Here is a 19740-nt window from a genome sequence, read left to right on the forward strand (position 1 = left end):
ATTAGCATTGCCTGAGCCTCTTTGTGGCATATATATACTTATTTGCAATAACTAATTTCAACCATTTAACTCAGTCTTTATAATATGAGTTTTGATACTTTGTTAAGCCTGCAGTTATCATAAGATTAAAAAAAACTTATTTTCTGGTACCGTCCCTTGTTGGTCTTTCACGTTTGGCTATAGACACTAGAGAATCTATGAGGGTTTGGATGGGGTTAAATGATTAAAGAATAATGCCCTTAAAAAAAGAAGATTAGAGAATAACGGGCAAAAAAATGAAGATTAGAGAAAAAAGGGGTTAATTTTTTAAATATTAGAGAAAAAAGGGGTGAACAGAATAACAACCCCCCCCAAACCAGACCCTCATCTATGATAATTTCAAGTAAAAATATTTTTTTTAAATATTTTTCAATCATTTAGGAGTTTGACTCATCTGCGTTAAGTACAAGTAGAGACTTGAACGATGTCTTTTTTTTAAATCCTGTAATAAAGTTTGCATTTCTTTCCTCAGACCAATGGGTTTTGGCCGGAGTTGATTGACTGCTGATGATGTTTGTAAGTATTGAAAATACCATAAAGATCCTTCCTTTGATGTAGACACATGCTATATGTCAGATAGCTTATAAATGTCAAAAGATGCAAAACTGCATTTTCCCCAATTAAACTTTGACAAAAAAAAAATGAACTGGAACAGGTAGGAAGTGAGTAGTATTCTACAAAAGCTTGATTATTAAGGGTCCAGGAGCCACTTATTATTTTGTAACATATGTGACACAGACATTAACAACTATAGGTCAGATGTACATTTTTCATACTCGAAATATGGTTGACTTGTTGCTTATAGCATCCGTGAAACAGAACAAATTAAAAGAATTTAATAATGACCAATAATCAACGAAGATTAGGCCAAAATCAGCAGAAAATACCAGATGGGCTTGTACTCCGAGCAATCATTCCATACACCAGATGAGTTGAACTATTGCTTTGAAAAAAGAGGAACAGACCTAATCAAAATATTGCGCTTAACTTTTATGTAGCATAAATCCGTATAAAGCGATTAGCCCCGATTTCATTCCAGATAACTCTTTAATGAATTGACAACTGAAACAACACCAACTTTAACATTTATATCAAACACGTCAAACAACAAGGCAAAATATCTGTCCAGGGGAAAAAAAACAGGCGTAATACTAACTAGTATTCAAGAAAGGAGAATATATATAGAAAGTTTCAAACTAAAAACCTGTGCCATTTAATGTCTACTAACCATACATATGTGTCATTGACAGCTTTCAACTATAAACCTGTGTCATTGACATGTACCAACTATAAATCTATGCCATTTACATCTACCAACTATAAACCTAAGTCATTGACATGTACCAACTATAGATCTGTGTTATTAACAACTACCAATTAAAAATATGTGTCATTGACATGTAACAACTATCGATCTGCGTTATTAACAACTACCAATTATTAATATTTGTCATTGACATGTAACAACTAAAGATCTTTGTTATTAACAACAAACAATTATAAATATGTGTCATTGAAATGTAACAGCTATAGAACTGTGTTATTGACAACTACCAATCTGCGTTATTGACAACTATCAATTATAAATATGTGTCGTTGACAACTACCAACTAGAAACCTGTTCCGTTATTTGACATATACTAACTTGAAACTGGTGTCATTACTGCCAATTATAAATCTGTTTCAATGACATCATCCAACTAGAAACCTGTGTTAATGACATCTACCAACTAGAAACCTGTGTTAATGACATCTACCAACTAGAAACCTGTGTTAATGACATCTATCAACTAAGAACATGTGTCAATGACATCTACCAACAAGAAACCTGTGTTAATGACATCTACCAACTAGAAACCTGTGTCAATAACATCTATCAACTAGAAACATGTGTCAATGACATCTACCAACTAAATATCTGTGTAATTGACATATACCAACTATAAATCTGTGTTAATGACATCTGTCAACTAGAAACCTGTGTTAATGACATCTACCAACTAGAAACCTGTGTTAATTACATCTACCAACTAGAAACCTGTGTTAATGACATATACCAACGAGAAACCAGTGTCATTAACATCTTCCAACTAGAAACCTGTGTTAATAACATCTACTAACTAGAAACCTGTGTCATTGACATCTACCAACTATAAACCTGTGTTAATGACATCTACCAACTAGAAACCTGTGTTAATGACATCTACCAACTAGAAACCTGTGTTAATGACATATACCAACGAGAAACCAGTGTCATTAACATCTTCCAACTAGAAACCTGTGTTAATAACATCTACTAACTAGAAACCTGTGTTAATGACATTTACCAACTAAAAACCTGTGTTAATGACATATACCAACGAGAAACCTGTGTTAATGACATACACCAACGAGAAACCGGTGCTAATGACATCTACGGGGGGGGGGGGCAAGGGGGGTCCCAATAACAGCAAAACAGCAAATTGATTTGGCTCATAACAGATAACAAGGAATTAAAATGGACAAAAACAGATAACAGTAAATGAAATATTAATATAATTCAGTCTTTGACAAATCAGTATTTCTTATTGCGGATATAATCCTTTGTAATGCATTCCATTTTCTATGACTATGTTTTTAGTATTAATTTATGTATCTAGAATGTGTTTAAATTACTACTCAATATATTTTAATATTTTTTTATACGCTCGTTTACGGAACGTATTATGAAATTGAGAATGGAAATGGGGAAAGTGCCAGAGAGACAACAACCCGACCATAGAAAAAAGAACAGCAGAAGGTCACCAACAGGTCTTCAATGTAGCGAGAAATTCCCGCACCCGGAGGCGTCCTTCAGCTGGCCCTAAACAAATATATACTAGTTCAGTGATAATGAACGCCATACTAATTTCCAAATTGTACACAAGAAACTAAAATTAAAATAATACAAGACTAACAAAGGCCAGAGGCTCCTGACTTGGGACAGGCGCAAAAATTCGGCGGGGTTAAACATGTTTGTGAGATCTCAACCCTCCCCCTATACCTCTAGCCAATGTAGAAAAGTAAACGCATGACAATACGCACATTAAAATTCAGTCCAAGAGATGTCCGAGTCTGATGTCAGAAGATGTAACCAAAGAAAATAAACAAAATGACAATAATACATAAATAACAACAGACTACTAGCAGTTAACTGACATGCCAGCTCCAGACTTCGATTAAACTGACTGAAAGATTATGATTTCATCATATGAACATCAGGCACAATCCTTCCCGTTAGGGGTTTAGTATCATACCATCATCACATATATGAGAAGAACATAACCCGTGTCATGCCAACAACTGGTTTTTGAATAAATGTGTTTAGTTCCGATGCAAAGACCCTATAAGTGAATCAATATTAACGCCAAAATATGCAATCTTTAATGACCTGACAACAGTATCATAACTATATCCCTTCTTAATAAGTCTATTCAAAGGTTTTGTTAGTTTTTGAGGTGAATACTGACACCTTTGTGCTTTATAAAGAATATTTCCATAAAAAATTGGATGTGAAATACCTGAACGTATAAGAAGTCTGCATGTTGAGCTATATTTACGAATGATGTCCTTATACCGATGATAAAAATTGGTATACTGTTGTCCGTCTGTCGTCAACATGTCGGTATTAACTCAAAAACTCTTTAACCAATTTGCATTAAACTTTGGGAAATTGTTTATATCTATTGACGTGAGCTCCTTTTTTTCCTTTTTTTTTTATAAATTTTAGATTTTAAGTTTCTGGGTAATGGGTTTTTATTCAATAAAATTGGTGTTTTTTTGAGTTTTCTGATAATATCTCAAAAATGCTTTCACAAAGCAAGGAATTTTGGTGAATTGTTTATATCTATTAACATGAGGTCACTTTCAATTTCTATAAATTTTAGATTTTACGTTTCCGAGTTAACTGGTTTTATTAATTAAAAAGGGGGTATTTTCCAGTTTTCAGACATTAACACAAAAATGTTTTCAGCAGTTCTCATGAAACTTTGCTGAAATGTTTATATCTATTGTTGTAAACTCCCTTTCGATTTTTATTAATTTTAGATTTTATGTTATTGAGTTAAGGGATTTTATTCATTAGAAAAAGGTGGTATTTTCTAGTTTTCAAAAATAACTCTAAAATGCTTTCAGCAGTTCTCATAAAACGTTGGTGTATTGTTTATATATATTGACTGAAGCTCCCTTTCTTGCTAATAAAAAAAATGACCTAAAAGAGTTTGAATATTCCGACTTTTTCTAAATGACCTTTAAAGAAGTGTGTGAATTTTTCTTAATAAGACTATCAGGCAAAGTGGTATATAGGGTAGCAAAATCAAAAGCACCAATTATAAGCATGCAATTTATCAAGTACTTCGAACGAATTTTGACACTCCAAAAGCAATTTATTCCACTATTTTCAAAGGCCTTATTTGAACAATTTTTTATCAGCTGAGGTTTTTCATTGTACCAAGTGTACTAGTAAGTAGAATACATAGTTAAGTAGGGAAACAATGGCTTGAAACAAAAGAAATCTTTGTTTATAATGAGTTATGTGCAGCTTCGGACCCAAGTACATGGTTGGAACTTTCATTGTACAATGCATTTGGTTCTGCTTTGAAAAGAATCAGAGCTGAGTCTATGTACCATATTATATAAAAGGTTAACTGGTTGTTAGGACCTAGTCCTTAATTGAGATCCTTGTCAGATATTCCTGGCCATATGTTTTCCTTTCTGTCATATAAAGAATTATTTTTAATTTAATATGTTCGTACGGGAAACAAGGAACATTATTCTCATACAAAAAATTAAGATAATTCTAAATACACATTCATAAAAAAATGGAATTTATTACAAAGGATAATCATAAGATATACTTGAATTGTCCTGGACCTCACTTCTGTGATGGGTAAATGTTAATGGAATCCTTCTCTGAATACGGGACAAACATATTAGTAGTGGTAGACCCCAATGTCCAATGATCTTCAATTTCTACCGAATATTGGCTGTCAAAAAAAAATGCTAACACTCCAATTTTCAATAACAGCTAACAGTAAATATATTTTCAAAATAACAGATAACAAAGAATTAAATTGCCCCATAACAGCATAACAGTTAAACCCCTTGCCCCCCTCATCTACCAACTAGAAAACTGTGTAATTGACATCTACTAACTAGAAACCTGAATTTATGACATCTACCAACTAGAAACCTGTGTTAATGACATATACCAACTAAAAACCTGTGTCATTGACATCTTCCAACTAAAAACCTGTGTTATTGACATCTACCAACTATAAATCTGCGTCCTTGACATCTACCAACTAGAAAGCTGTGTCATTGACATCCACAAACTATAAATCTGTGTCATTGATATTTATCAACCATGAACTTCAACTTTAAACATGTCCTATTGACACAAATAAACTTAAATATGTGTCATTGACATCTTCCAACTAGAAACCTGTGTTAGTGACATCTACCAACTAGAAACTTGTGTCATTGACATCTACCAACTAGAAACCTGTGTTAATGACATACACCAACGAGAACCCTGCGTCTTTGACATATACCAACTAGAAACCTGTGTTAATGACATCTACCAACTAGAAACCTGTGTTAATGACATATACCAACGAGAAACCTGTGTCATTGACATCTTCCAACTAGAAACCTGTGTTAATGACATACACCAACGAGAAACCTGTGTCATTGACATCTTCCAACTAGAAACCTGTGTTAATGACATCTACCAACTAGCAACCTGTGTTAATAACATCTACTAACTAGAAACCTGTGTTAATGACATACACCAACGAGAAACCCGTGTTAATGACATTTACCAACTAGAAACCTGTGTTAATGACATACACTAACGAGAAACCTGTGTCATTGACATCTTCCAACTAGAAACCTTTGTTAATGACATCTACAAACTAGATACTTGTGTTAATAACATCTACTAACTAGAAGCCTGTGTTAATGACATATACCAACTATACATCTGCGTCATTGACATCTACCAACTAGAAACCTGTGTTAATGACATACACCAACGAGAAACCGGTGTTAATGACATATACCAACTAGAAACATGTGTCATTGACATCTACCAACTAGAAACCTGAATTAATTACATCTACCAACTAGAAACCTGTGTTGAGACATACACCAACGAGAAACCTGTGTTAATGACATCTACCAACTAGAAACCTGTGTTAATGACATATACCAACTAGAAACCTGTGTCATTGACATATATCAACTAGAAACCTGTTTCATTGACATCTTCCAACTAAAAACCTGTGTTATTGACATCTACCAACTATAAATCTGCGTGTTTGACATATACCTACTAGAAACCTGTGTCATTGACATCTACCAACTATAAATCTGTGTCATTGACATTTATCAACCATGAACTTCCAACTATAAACATGTCCTATTGACACAAATTAACTTAAAACATGGTTATTGACATCTATCAACCCTGAACCTGTGTCTTTTAATTTACCGTAAATTATAAACCAGTTTCATTGACATCTACCAACTATACACCTGTGTCATTGACCAAAACAAACTATAAACCTATGTCACTGCTAAATAAATACGAACTAGAAATCTTTGTCAGTGACATATTACAACTTAAAACATGCGTCAATGGTATGTTACAACTGTAAAAATGTGTCATTGACATCCAGGACTGATTTCCATCTATAGTTACACATTATACCTCGTGTGGAAGCCCCAGCAGTATTCAATCCAATCATGGAGTTATAATAGTAATATCCGATGAGAGATAATACTAATAATCAAGGAACTAGCAAATGGACTCAATAATTGGCATTTTCCCCCCAAGTTTTTCAAGGCTTTCGAAAGTCTCTCACCTAAATGACTATCAGCAAATGCTACTAATGTGGAATAGAATAGTAGATAGCTAGCTTGTCATAAGGGGCTCAGTTTTTTTAATCGAAGACAGCCAGATTTGGCATGGGAATATTTAGAAACAAAAAAATGGGCAATATCTATGCTATAAGCTCATAATACTCTATCAGGAAATAGTAGTAGGAATTGCTATACAAGTGGATGCAGATTTAAGGGGAAGAGCAGAATTTCGACACAGATTGTTTTTTTTTTGCAACAGATTTGTTTTCTGTCTAGTCAAACATGACCTTAGTGATACAGACAGTTTTAAATTGCACATAATTTTTATTATATATGTATCATATTATTATTGATTATGTATGGTTGGTATAGAATGGACTTGTAAGTTATCTTTGGTATCACACTAAAAAGAAAATGGTGCCTATATTTGATGAATGTCAAACCTGAAAAATGTACTATTAATGACTAAATATATGTACTATTCTAACCACTTTATGTGACTTATTACAACTGTTGTTCAACCCTCTTTTACCAAGAAGTCGGGGAATATAAATAGTAATTCAAGAAATAACTGCATTTTGAAAACTAGAGGCTCTAAAGAGCCTGTGTCGCTCACCTCGGTCTATGTGAATATTAAACACAGGACGCAGATGGATTCATGACAAAATTGTGTTTTGGTGATGGTGATGTGTTTGTACATCTTACTTTACTGAACATTCTTGCTGCTTACAATTATCTCTATTTATAATGAACTTGGCCCAGTAGTTTCAGTGGAAAATGTTAGTAAAAATTTACAAATTTTATGAAAATTATTAAAAATTGACTATAAAGGACAATAACTCCTTAGGGGGTCAACTGGCCATTTTGGTCATGTTGACTTATTTTTAGGTCTTACTTTCCTGTATATTATTGCTGTGTACAGTTTATCTCTATCTATAATAATATTCAAGATAATAACAAAAAACGGCAAAATTTCCTTAAAATTACCAGTTCAGGGGCAGCAACCTAACAACAGGTTGTCCGATTCATCTGAAAATTTCAGGGCAGATAGATCTTCACCTGATAAACAATTTTACCCCCCATGTCAGATTTGCTCTAAAAGCTTTGGTTTTTGAGCTATAAGCCAAAAACTGCATTTTACTCCTATGTTCTATTTTTAGCCATAGCAGTCATCTTGGTTGGTTGGCCGGGTCACGAGACACAATTTTTAGACTAGATACCCAAATGATGATTGTGGCCAAGTTTGGTTTAATTTGGTCCAGTAGTTTCAGAGGAGAAGATTTTTGTACGACGAACGACACCGGCTGACGCAAAGTGATGAGAAAAGCTCACTTGGCCCTTTGGGCCAGGTGAGCTAAAAATAAAAAATTAGATGTTTGAGTACACTGTCCTCCAGGTTTAAAATTACTTTGTTAAAAACTTAACATGTTTTTGCTATTCTTTACAAATGCCCCTAAAAATATGTTAGGGCATTTATATTGTAATACTTGGAACCCATTATTTAATTCTGACTGTGTGCAGCATCCCCAGAGTTTTAGACACTTTGTCCATGGATAAACAATCACAATAACCACTGGGCAGAAGCAGCAGTTTGTCCTTCATCCTAACATGGCAAATCCTGACACAAATTAATCTAATCAATTCTGTTAACCCAATGTTCTTATCTTATCAACCATTACACACAAAATAATGAAGAAATAAATGAACACAATAATTTCTGAATTTATAGTACTCATATTATTAACTAGAGGCTCTAAAGAGCCTGTGTCGCTCACCTTGGTCTATGTGAATATGAAACAAAGGACACAGATGGATTCATGACAAAATTGTGTTTTGGTGATGGTGATGTGTTTGTACATCTTACTTTACTGAACATTCTTGCTGCTTACAATTATTTCTATCTAAAATGAACTTGGCCCAGTGGTTTCAGTGGAAAATGTTAGTAAAAATTAACAAATTTTATGAAAATTGTTAAAAATTGACTATAAAGGACATAACTCCTTAGGGGTCAATTGACCATTCCAGTCATGTTGACTTATTTGTAAATCTTACTTTGCTGTACATTATTGCTGTTTACAGTTTATCTCTATCTATAATAATATTCAAGATTATAACCCAAAACAGTAAAATTTCCTTAAAATTACCAATTTAGGGGCAGCAAACCAACAACGGGTTGTCCGATTCATCTTAAAATTTCCAGGCAGATAGATCTTGACCTGATAAACAATTTTACCCTTTGTCAGATTTGCTCTAAATGCTTTGGTTTTTGAGTTATAAGCCAAAAACTGCATTTTACCCCCATGTTCTATTTTTAGCCATGGCGGCCATCTTGGTTTGTAAGCGGGGTCACCGGACACACTTTTTGAACTAGATACCCCAATGATGATTGTGGCCAAGTTTGGTTAAATTTGGCCCAGTAGTTTCAGAGGAGAAGATTTTTATAAAAGCTAACGACGGACGACAGACGCCAAGTGATGAGAAAAGCTCACTTGGCCCTTTGGGCCAGGTGAGCTAAAAACAGCAAAATTTCCTTAAAATTACCAATTCAGGGGCAGCAACCCAACAACGGGTTGTCCGATTCATCTGAAAATTTCAGGGCAGATAGATCTTGACCTGATAAATAATTTTACTTCTGTCAGATTTACTTTAAATGCTTTGGTTTTTTGAGTTATAAGCCAAAAAACTGAATTTTACCCCTATGTTCTATTTTTAGCCGTGGCGGCCATCTTGGTTGGTTGGCCGGGTCACGCCACACATTTTTTAAACTAGATACCCCAATGATGATTGTGGCCAAGTTTGGTTTAATTTGGTCCAGTAGTTTCAGAGGAGAAGATTTTTGTAAAAGATTACCAAGATTTACGAAAAATGGTTAAAAATTGACTATAAAGGGCAATAACTCCTAAAGGGGTCAACTGACCATTTCAGTCATGTTGACTTATTTGTAAATCTTACTTTGCTGAACATTATTGCTGTTTACAGTTTATCTCTATCTATAATAATATTCAAGATAATAACCAAAAACAGGAAAATTTCCTTAAAATTACCAATTCAGGGGCAGCAACCCAACAAAGGGTTGTCCGATTCATCTGAAAATTTCAGGGCAGATAGATCTTGACCTGATAAACAATTTTAAGTCTGACAGATTTGCTCTAAATGCTTTGGTTTTTGAGTTATAAGCCAAAAACTGCATTTTTCCCCTATGTTCTATTTTTAGCCATGGCGGCCATCTTGGTTGGTTGGCCGGGTCACCGGACACATTTTTTAAACTAGATACCCCAATGATGATTGTAGCAAAGTTTGGTTTAATTTGGCCCAGTAGTTTCAGAGGAGAAGATTTTTGTAAAAGTTAAAGACGACGGACGCAAAGTGATGGGAAAAGCTCACTTGGCCCTTTGGGTCAGGTGAGCTAAAAATGAAGTGGCTGATCAAACACATTGGCATCTTTTCAAACCCGCCAATATTTTTTAATTAATTAGAAATATCATTATAGGCATTGTTTATTGCAAGGTGTACAGTTCTATATCTTTTTATTGTATGTATCAATAAAATGCTGCTTTTATACATGTATGCAGTGGATAATTAAGGTGGTGAAGGGCCCCTTGACAGGTAACAGTATCCTTATTGGCTTCAAATTGTTAGAAATTATTACTTTTCATTTTTTTTTAGTTACGAACAATTACACTCACTGTTGATTAAACCGTGGCTCTTCCTCTTGTATAACATGTTTCAAACTTACAAAGGTGAATAATTATAGGTTTCATAACAAGTGAGAACTGGGTATCCCTTAATATCAACTTGAGTTATTTAATTTCTATATAATAATAAGCATGCCTGCGACAAGTTTATTATTACTATTCAAATTCCATAAGGGGAGTTGATATCAAGCACAATAAGGGGAGTTAATATCAAGCAAAATCCCATCTTAGGAGTTGTTCAACTTATTTCTCTTATGGGCAACTCTCTTATTTTGTCAATTATAAATTCTGTGACTTCTGATTATACTTGTCCTGTTTCAGTGTCTTATACTAGTATGACATCATATGTCCTGTTTCAGTGTCAAAACTTTGAACATAGCAAATCACATTAATACAATAAAATTACAAATTAATTGATTAATCTATTTATTGAAATTTCATACCTTCAATATACAATATATCATCAAAATGAACATAAAAAAACTAGATGTGTCAAAGCGACACGAATGGCCCTGTCCAAAAAATGTTGAAAATCTGCAATTTCAATATAAACACATGTGGACACAAACATGATGGAAGTCTCACATATCAAAATTCAGCTCAAAATCTGGAGGCGTATAGAAAACAATTTCCGTATAACTGTGATTTTCAATAATTTATCAAAGTCCAAAGCCAGTTATTTCAGCAAAAGTTAGCAGAGCGGAACAAAACTTAAACTTGACCTGTAACTCATCTTGGTGAACTCTCATACCAAAAATCAGCCCAATATCTGAAGGCGTTAAGAAAAAAAAGTCTGTCTAACTGTGATTTTCAACAATTTCTCAGAGTCCAAAGCGCGTTATTTCGGCAAAAATTAATGGAGTGGAATGAAACTTAAACTTGACCTGTAACTCACATACCAAAAATCAGCCCAATATCTAAAGGCGTTTAGAAAAAAAGTCTGTATTACTGTGATTTTCAACAATTTCTCAAAGTCCAAAGCCCGAAATTTCAGCAAAAATTAATGGAGCGGATTGAAACTTGAACTTGATTTGTGAATCATCATGGTTAACTTACATACCAAAAATCAGCCCAATATCTGAAGCTGTTTAGAAAAAAAACTCTGTATAATGGTTTGTTGCAGAATGACGGAATTTCGGAATTACAGAATTTCGGACAAGGGTAAAACTATATGGCACCGACAACTTTGTTGCGGGGCCATGAAAATCTTATTTGAAGATCCATTCACAGCTTTCCCTTTTCTTCCTATCTATAGAATCTTTAATTTTTATCTTGGGGTTTTTCAAAATACCAAATAAATTTGGGAATTTAAGGAAAAATAGATTGTACACTTTACTTAAATTTTTGAATGGAAATGTTCATTAGACATTTGTATTTTAGATAGTAGGTATTTAATACAACACATTATTCTAACAACTGTTTTTGACCATGATCTACCAACCATTGCTCTATATGGTTGTGTAATCTAAAATTAGTAAAGTATTCCATTTTATTTCTGTGATTAAAAATGAAATGACAAGGGGGAAATTTTGTAAATTGTTGAACACACATCATGTTTTTAAATTGGGAGTCTCCTACTTTTTGAATTTGCAATATAACAGGAAATTAAAACACTTACAACATGTACAATAAGAATATATTATTATATTTTCATGACCTCAATAAATGGGAGCTATCAGTTGATATTTTTTGTAACATAAAGTCCGGAGAAGCAGACAATATATTATAAGTAATGCATAATTAATATTTATAACTCACATTATATAAAAAATTGATATCATCAAGTTTTGCTATTACAGTTCACAATAAATCTAAATCAACCCATCATATTTGTCCTTCACTAATTGGTAACACTACATTTGAAAGGAAAGAAATAAGATCACCATTTTCCAGATCCAACTCTAAAAATCTGTCTACTATCATTTTACTCCTAAAAAAAAAAAAAATCAATATTACAAAATGGTTGTACAAACAACAGAAATCAATTTTGATACAATACCCCTACCCTGACTATCTTTTTTTTATTATTATTAATATGTACTATCAGATGCTGTGAATGTTTCTAAATCAAATCCATATTTCATGTTTATTGATTGTAGAACTTTAAATAACAGAGTTTATTAAATGATGGTAATAATCCTTCAAATAAATATCAATTTATGTGGGAAAGAAGTTATAACCCTAATGGTTTGTTAGATTCGAAGAAGCAATTGGTAAAGGAGTGGAATTTTATAAAAAGTATTGAATGAATAGATACAGTTTAAACACAGTTTACAAATTTTCTTTTTGTTTCATACCAGAGTCTAAACTACCTTTTATACTGTGTATCAGTGCCCTCAGTATCCACTTTCTCTATTGGTTTGTTTTGTCTAATCAGCTTGGATACCTGCAACAAAAGTATTTTAATAAAATTGTATTTGCAAGTCTACAAAATTGTTTTCCTGTTTGACTAGATACCATCTGGCATACACACTGAACATTCTATGTATTCACTACATGCCTGAATTGAGTACATCAACGTATTTGTTTTTACCCAAAAATATGAGCAACATTATTTCTAAGATTATGGAGACAAAAGATTTGATATACCACTTGTGGTGCCTTGAAGTGCAGAGGGCCATAGAATAAGAAACATTGTAGTAATTACGGTAAATTTACCTCATATTCCAGAAGTAAAATAGAAACCATATATTACAAAATGTATCAGCTATATAGGGGCCACCATACATATCCAAGTATGTAGGAATAACAAATGGTACCGCCTACCTAAAATCAATTGCACATATTGACCCAGTTGTATAAAATATATGCATTGTAAAGAATGCTCTGATTATTCTTACCTTTTCTATAGCCCCTATTCTATATATTATATTATTTTCTGAATGCTTTAACCCATAAATATAAAACAACTATTTCTTCAGGTAGGTTATATATTACACATCAACCTTTCATGGTTCTCCCCTGTATCATACCTCAGTTCCACGTTTTACTATTTCTTGTGGCAGTCCAGCTTGTAGGGCTATATGGCTCGCATAACTAGAGTTTGTATGACCCGCTACTAAATGATACAGGAACAGTAACTCTTCTCCATCATGAACAGTTTCTAATGTCTGAATAAATAGGGAAAAAATACAGTAAATGGTCCAAAAATCATTTATATTTCTACATGTGATTTTGTTTTGCTTATGAATAGCAAGATTTGAAAAGTTAAGTGCAAAGTCAGATTCACAACACAAATAAACAATAAACTATTTTACTTTTACATATATATATATATATATATATATATATATATATATATATATATATATGGAAAAGTTATAAATATAGTATTAAATGTCAAAGTTTTATAAGGATTGGAAAACATTAGAATTATCACTTTTGTATAAGCTGTTGAGATATTAGTCGAAAATAATACTGTCCATAGCAACTTCTGATAATGTACTTATTCTGTACAAGTTGTTCTTTGGAAAATAACTCTATATACTCACCATGTATTTAATCTTTGGAGTATTTGGTAGTAAATGTTGGTTGATCAAACTGTGGAAGTGTGTACATACAAATACATGTGGACAACGCTTTCCCATCTCTAACCAATAAGTTAGACATCCACACAATAAGGACATCCCATCCACCTAATACAGTAAAACAAAAATTCCTAGTTATGACAATTACCAATAAGAATAAATTAATTTTTAATATACTTATTTGGATTCTTAAGGTGTGAATGTAAAATTCCAGGAAATTCTAGGAAATGAAATTGGCAGCATGTTAGAAATTAAAAGGGATGTAAAATCACTAATCATACTCTTTTAAGAAAAATTATATACAATTTCCTGCCAGATTCAAAAAGGGATTTTTTTTTCACATTCAGTCATCTCCATACAAGTTTTTCCATTTTTATCAAAACAGCAGGCCATTTTACTTACCATTTCTGTGCCTTTACCAAACTCATCAATAATAATTAAACTACTCTCTGTGGCCCTCTTCAAAGCCTGTGACATCTGTAAAATAAAATACATACTAATTCACATTTAGTTTTTGCATCACAAAACATTAACTAAATAGATGAAATTGATTGCTATATATAGGAATCCTATCAACTAATCAGGACCTCAGATAAAGCCTTAAAAAAGTTAATTTAGAAATCTGCTGCATACTACAAATATTCAACCTCTCTCTCCGGACTTTATTTCTGTTTTACTAACAACAGACTCTTGATCAGCATTTTGCTGCCATACATAGAATTGGTTTTTGACACCAGCATATCTGAATGTTCTACTAGTAAATCAGAAAAGAATGTCATTCTCAAATTTTGTTTGACAAGTCCATCAAAAATGTTCTTTATAATGATTATTTTGTGTCATATTAATATTGGTTTGATAGCTAAAACTATTGTTTTTTTATGAATGCATAAGTCAAATAATTAGTAAAGGATGTCAAAATTGCTTAGTCCCATACTTTACCTACCGGTATATAATTTCATCCTTTGATGAAAAAATAAAATACCTGGTTGATGTCAATCATAAATGTTGACAGTCCAACAGACACACTGTCCAGGGACTGTATTCTAGTGTATATTCTTTCTATAGGTCCAATTGATGCTGACTCTGCTGGGACAAAGCTACCTATATGGGCCATGTATACTATCACTGCTACCTGTAGAATGTCAAATTTGCAATTTCTATTTAAAGGTTTAGCTAAGTTTCAAAGTATTTCAGATTTTGTAATGTTAAAACAAATTTCACTCAAGTTTCACCATCTTCAACACCATATTTGTGCCGTGTATTATTTTTCTCTGTCACTTTGCTTACAAAATATTGAAAGTTAACGCTTTCTAAAAACTGCATTTATATTTGAATATACATATCACTAGATCAAATAACAAAGTATTTTTTATTTTTTAAAAGGCATAAGAACATCAGCTATATCCAGTATGTTAAGTCCTGTAAATGATTATCCTTAAAATTGAACTGACCTGTTTTAAGTAAACACTTTTCCCACAAGCATTAGGTCCAGTCAGGATTTTGATATTACTATAATCTTGGCCACTGCATACATCATTTGGTACAAAGGGACTGCAACACAATTCTTGAAGTGGATGTCTATTAATATATCATAGAAAATATGCTTAAAATATTTAGATGCCTTTCCTCAAACAAATGAAAATGGAAAGTGTCAAAAGAAATTGTAGCTTTTGGCTTCTTGTTTAGTAGCAAAATTCTGGAAAACTTCAGAATCTTGCGTGTTCTGTACCCTTATATTTTTTTGAATTATTTCAATATTTCCATTTCTCATTTCACAAATTTCACTATAATAATTTAACCTGCATAAATCAGACATATGTTATATCAGAAAACTGTGTGGTGGAGACTTAAATGCAATTCACTGTCTAAACATGGGAGATAACTCCAGCTTACTTGCATTAAAAATGCAGATGAAACTTTAGAAGTTACAAAATATGTTATTTTTACCAATTCATGTACAAAATATAAGATTTTAAGCCATTTTAATCCAAGGGATGAATAATATCAAATCCCAATAGATTACATTTCAGTTTCTTACCTGCCTGATTTAATATCTATAACATTTTCTGGTACCAGCTTGGGTTTAACATAATTGAACTCTTTAGCACAAGTAGCAAATGCCAATAAACTGAAAAAGAAATCAGGAAAAGTTTGTACAACTGTAACATAATACATGTAAAAACATAGGAAAGTCGCAGGAAAATGTATTGCATCACTGTTTTGAAGTTAATAGTAAAAAATGTATGTGGTTTCCATGAAACACCTGTGATAAATGCTGTCTAAGCAGAAATGGCTTGCTTAATTTATGTTAACTTAAGGGTAACCTCAAAAATCATTTAGATAAAAAATTAAATCGCAGGTGCACAACTGCATACCCTGAAGAAAAAGCTGTTCAAAGTTTTTGTTGAATTTTATCCAACTACAGTAAATCCTGCCTTGACAGTCACCTTGATCTTCTGATGGGATATGAATAGGAACATATAACGACATTTTGTTCAAATGTAATCACTGGGATCTGCCATTTTTTATTTCACTGTTTGAAAGTAGGACATCCTTTTTGATTGAAAACACCACAACAATTGTTACTTAATCCAGGCCACAGGTATTGACAGATGTCTTAGACAGTCACTTTTGATACATCCCCCAAAATGACTGCTTAATACAGGTTTGACTGTAATTCACAGAGTTGTGTAGTAACAAACGGACTAATATTGGCAGAACTGACCAAGTCCATGTTTTGGTGAGGTAAACCCCTAATAACCAAGATAAACAAATAAACTAGCAGGTGCAATACTGTGTGCTCTGTAGAAGAATCTTTAAAATTCTGGTTGGCTTCTGTTGTGCCATTATCTATGAGTTTCAGATTAACATAAAGTGTGACAGAGACACAGAAATGGTTCCAATGTAAACTCTGTGTATATGGCTGGTTATTTCCAAAAAAAAAAAAAAAAAATACACATGTAAGTTGGTCTTAAGTTGTTTCACATTTTTGTTTGTGGTAAAAAAATTTATGCTTGATATTTTGTGTTCAAATGAAATCATTCATACCAGTCTAGTTCTCCACATAGCTCCAAAACTTCTAACAAAGCCTTTGTATGTTCAAGGATTGAATTCTGCAACTTGTGCATTATACTGGTCTCCTGATCTGCCAAAAAATGTATATCAATTTCATGTATCATAGTCTAAGTTGATTCCCCTTGCAATGAAATAATGCAATATAGAATTAACCTTATCTAAAGTAATCTTTTTATAATTTAAACATGACTTCATCCAATGGAAGATGAACAATTTCATGGTGACCATCAACAGAAGTGAGGGATTAAACAACCTCTGCACAGAAGTGACTTCAGATTTGATTTGAAAGGCACCTGCCATAAAATTGAGTTTGTTTACATTGTATATTTTACTTAAATGTGCATCACACTAAAAGGCAAATAAAACTTATGATTTGTTCACCTACCGGTACTTAACTAAATTGATAATTTAGTCTTAAACATATGATTTTTTGTGTTAGTTGTTATTGACTTTAAACTGGCTGTCAATAACAGAGATTATTGCATAGCAATATAATATTTCCCACAGAAAAAAAAGTTAGCGTGCAATTAATTCCAATATTGCACTAGTGCAATAAATTTATCAAAATTCATGACATCATCAACGACAAAATCTTAGTTCAAACCAATTTTTACTTTCAAATATTATATTGCTATACAATAAAAGGGTTATTGCATGAATATTGAGGAATATTGTCCCTCGTAGAACATATATTGCACTCGCAAGCTAGTGCAATATAAAATTCTACTCGGGACAATATTCCCCAATATTCATATAATAACCCTCAGATCTGTACTTAAGGTCTTTTTGTTGTGGGATGTACAAGTACTGTCCACATCCAATATGTGTTTTTGTTTGAGGTATTTCCATTTGTATCTATCTGATGAGTTAAGCCTTTCTCAACAGATTTTTATAGTTTGCTCTTGTACTGAACTGTTACACCCCTGTCCCAGGATGGGATCTACTATCATGTTTAACAAAGCACATTCTATATGTGCCTGTCCCAAACAGGAGCCTGTAATTCAGTGTTTGTCATTTGTTGCTGTGTTACATATTTGTTTTTCATTCAATATTTTGTACATAAATAATTTATGATAAGTTAGGTCCTTAAGTTTTCTCCTTTCAAATGTTTTACATTTTTCATTTCCGTGCCTTTTATAGCTAACTATACAATATTGGCTTTGCTCATTGTTGAAGGATGTACGATGACCTATAGTTAATTTCTGTCTTGTATGGTCTCTTTTGAAGAGTGTTCTTGTTGACAATCTTATTGCATCTTCATTTTTAATAAACACGTTTTCTTTTACCTTGTATATCACACTGAGTATCTCCTAGTAACCTGTCAAGCTCTGAAACAAAATGACAATAAAGAAATGAATTATGTTAATGAAAATATATTAAATTTCTTTATAGAGATATAGTCTAATATCAGTCAGACATAACTGCTCAAATATTCATCAAAATACAAGCATGTTAAATTTATTTCATGATTTCACAAGTAAGACAAAGGATATGTAAATAAAGTATTCAATCTGCTATTATTTTCTGACAGAGTTGACCATCATTTGATTTGCAGTTGTTCATGAATACTATGTTACTTTTGTTTAAAATTCTTTGTTTATTTGTTGTAATTGAGTACATTACTCCAGTGAAAGTAAAAACAGAGAAAAAAAAAAATAAAACTCTAAAAAAAGAAAAAAGAAAGGCATGCAGATTTTAACTTTTCTAAATCATATTCATCATTTTAAAAGATAAAAACCAACAATTTATTCAGAAATGAGCATGTAAATCAAATAATCTGAAAAATATAATGAAAATTGAATTAGAAAATAAACTGCAATACCTTGCTGTCTCAATATAAACAGATTACACATAAACAATTATACCTCTACTATTCAAAATTAACCCACACAATTCTGATAATATGGATTCATATATAACATCCAGTGGTAAATATTACATTCATATTGGAATGAGAATGTGTTGATGAGATGTGATATGAATATGAAGTCCTGCTTTGATATTGACTAACACCCTGACCCAGATCATAAACATGCCAGTACACATGGTAACAATCCACAGGAAGACTTGTCACCTTAATTCCGTCGAAAAAAGTGATCCAATGAACTATGGTATATATGGTAGACAGAGAATTATTGCATTCGTAAATATGACAGGAGGAACAAAATGTTACACACATAGGGTCCTCCTTGGCATATCCACTCATAATATAGTACTGAAAAATAGAAAGTTTTATTTTAAACAAATGGATTGACAAGGTGGATGCTTTGATGAGGGCCTCAGGGTGGATTAGTTATATAGCTAACTGTGTAACCCTCTTAAAATAAAGTATTCAGGGCTCACGCTACCAGGCGACATGGGCGAGGAAGTCGCTTTCCCGACTGTCACTTCGCTTTCCCCAACCCCCAAAAGCGAAAACAAGTCGCCCTGTTCTTGACGATACTCACTTTCAGTTGCTTCCGTCATCGGACATTTTCAATTTTTTCCAAGTTGATGATCATTTTATTATCATTGATAATTAA

General features: G+C 32.6%; 1 protein-coding gene across 3 annotated transcripts in view; it reads right to left on the bottom strand.

Moving 5' to 3' along the window:
• Positions 1–11025: 11025 nt before the first annotated feature.
• The window catches only part of LOC143054337 (mutS protein homolog 5-like), a 42333-nt gene continuing 33618 nt past the window's right edge, over positions 11026–19740 (bottom strand). For all 3 annotated transcript variants that reach the window (XM_076227332.1, XM_076227323.1, XM_076227341.1), the window contains exons 19-28: positions 18505–18546; positions 17192–17288; positions 16182–16271; positions 15595–15721; positions 15126–15275; positions 14546–14620; positions 14108–14251; positions 13589–13726; positions 12929–13002; positions 11026–12546 (exon numbers count right to left, since the gene is read on the bottom strand). In XM_076227332.1, coding sequence (XP_076083447.1) covers positions 12441–12546; positions 12929–13002; positions 13589–13726; positions 14108–14251; positions 14546–14620; positions 15126–15275; positions 15595–15721; positions 16182–16271; positions 17192–17288; positions 18505–18546 — 1043 coding nt within the window. In that variant the 3' untranslated portion in view covers positions 11026–12440. The remainder of the gene's footprint in view (positions 12547–12928; positions 13003–13588; positions 13727–14107; positions 14252–14545; positions 14621–15125; positions 15276–15594; positions 15722–16181; positions 16272–17191; positions 17289–18504; positions 18547–19740) is intronic.

The sequence above is a fragment of the Mytilus galloprovincialis genome, chromosome 1 (genome assembly GCF_965363235.1).
Source record: "Mytilus galloprovincialis chromosome 1, xbMytGall1.hap1.1, whole genome shotgun sequence".
NCBI classification, from domain to species: domain Eukaryota; kingdom Metazoa; phylum Mollusca; class Bivalvia; order Mytilida; family Mytilidae; genus Mytilus; species Mytilus galloprovincialis.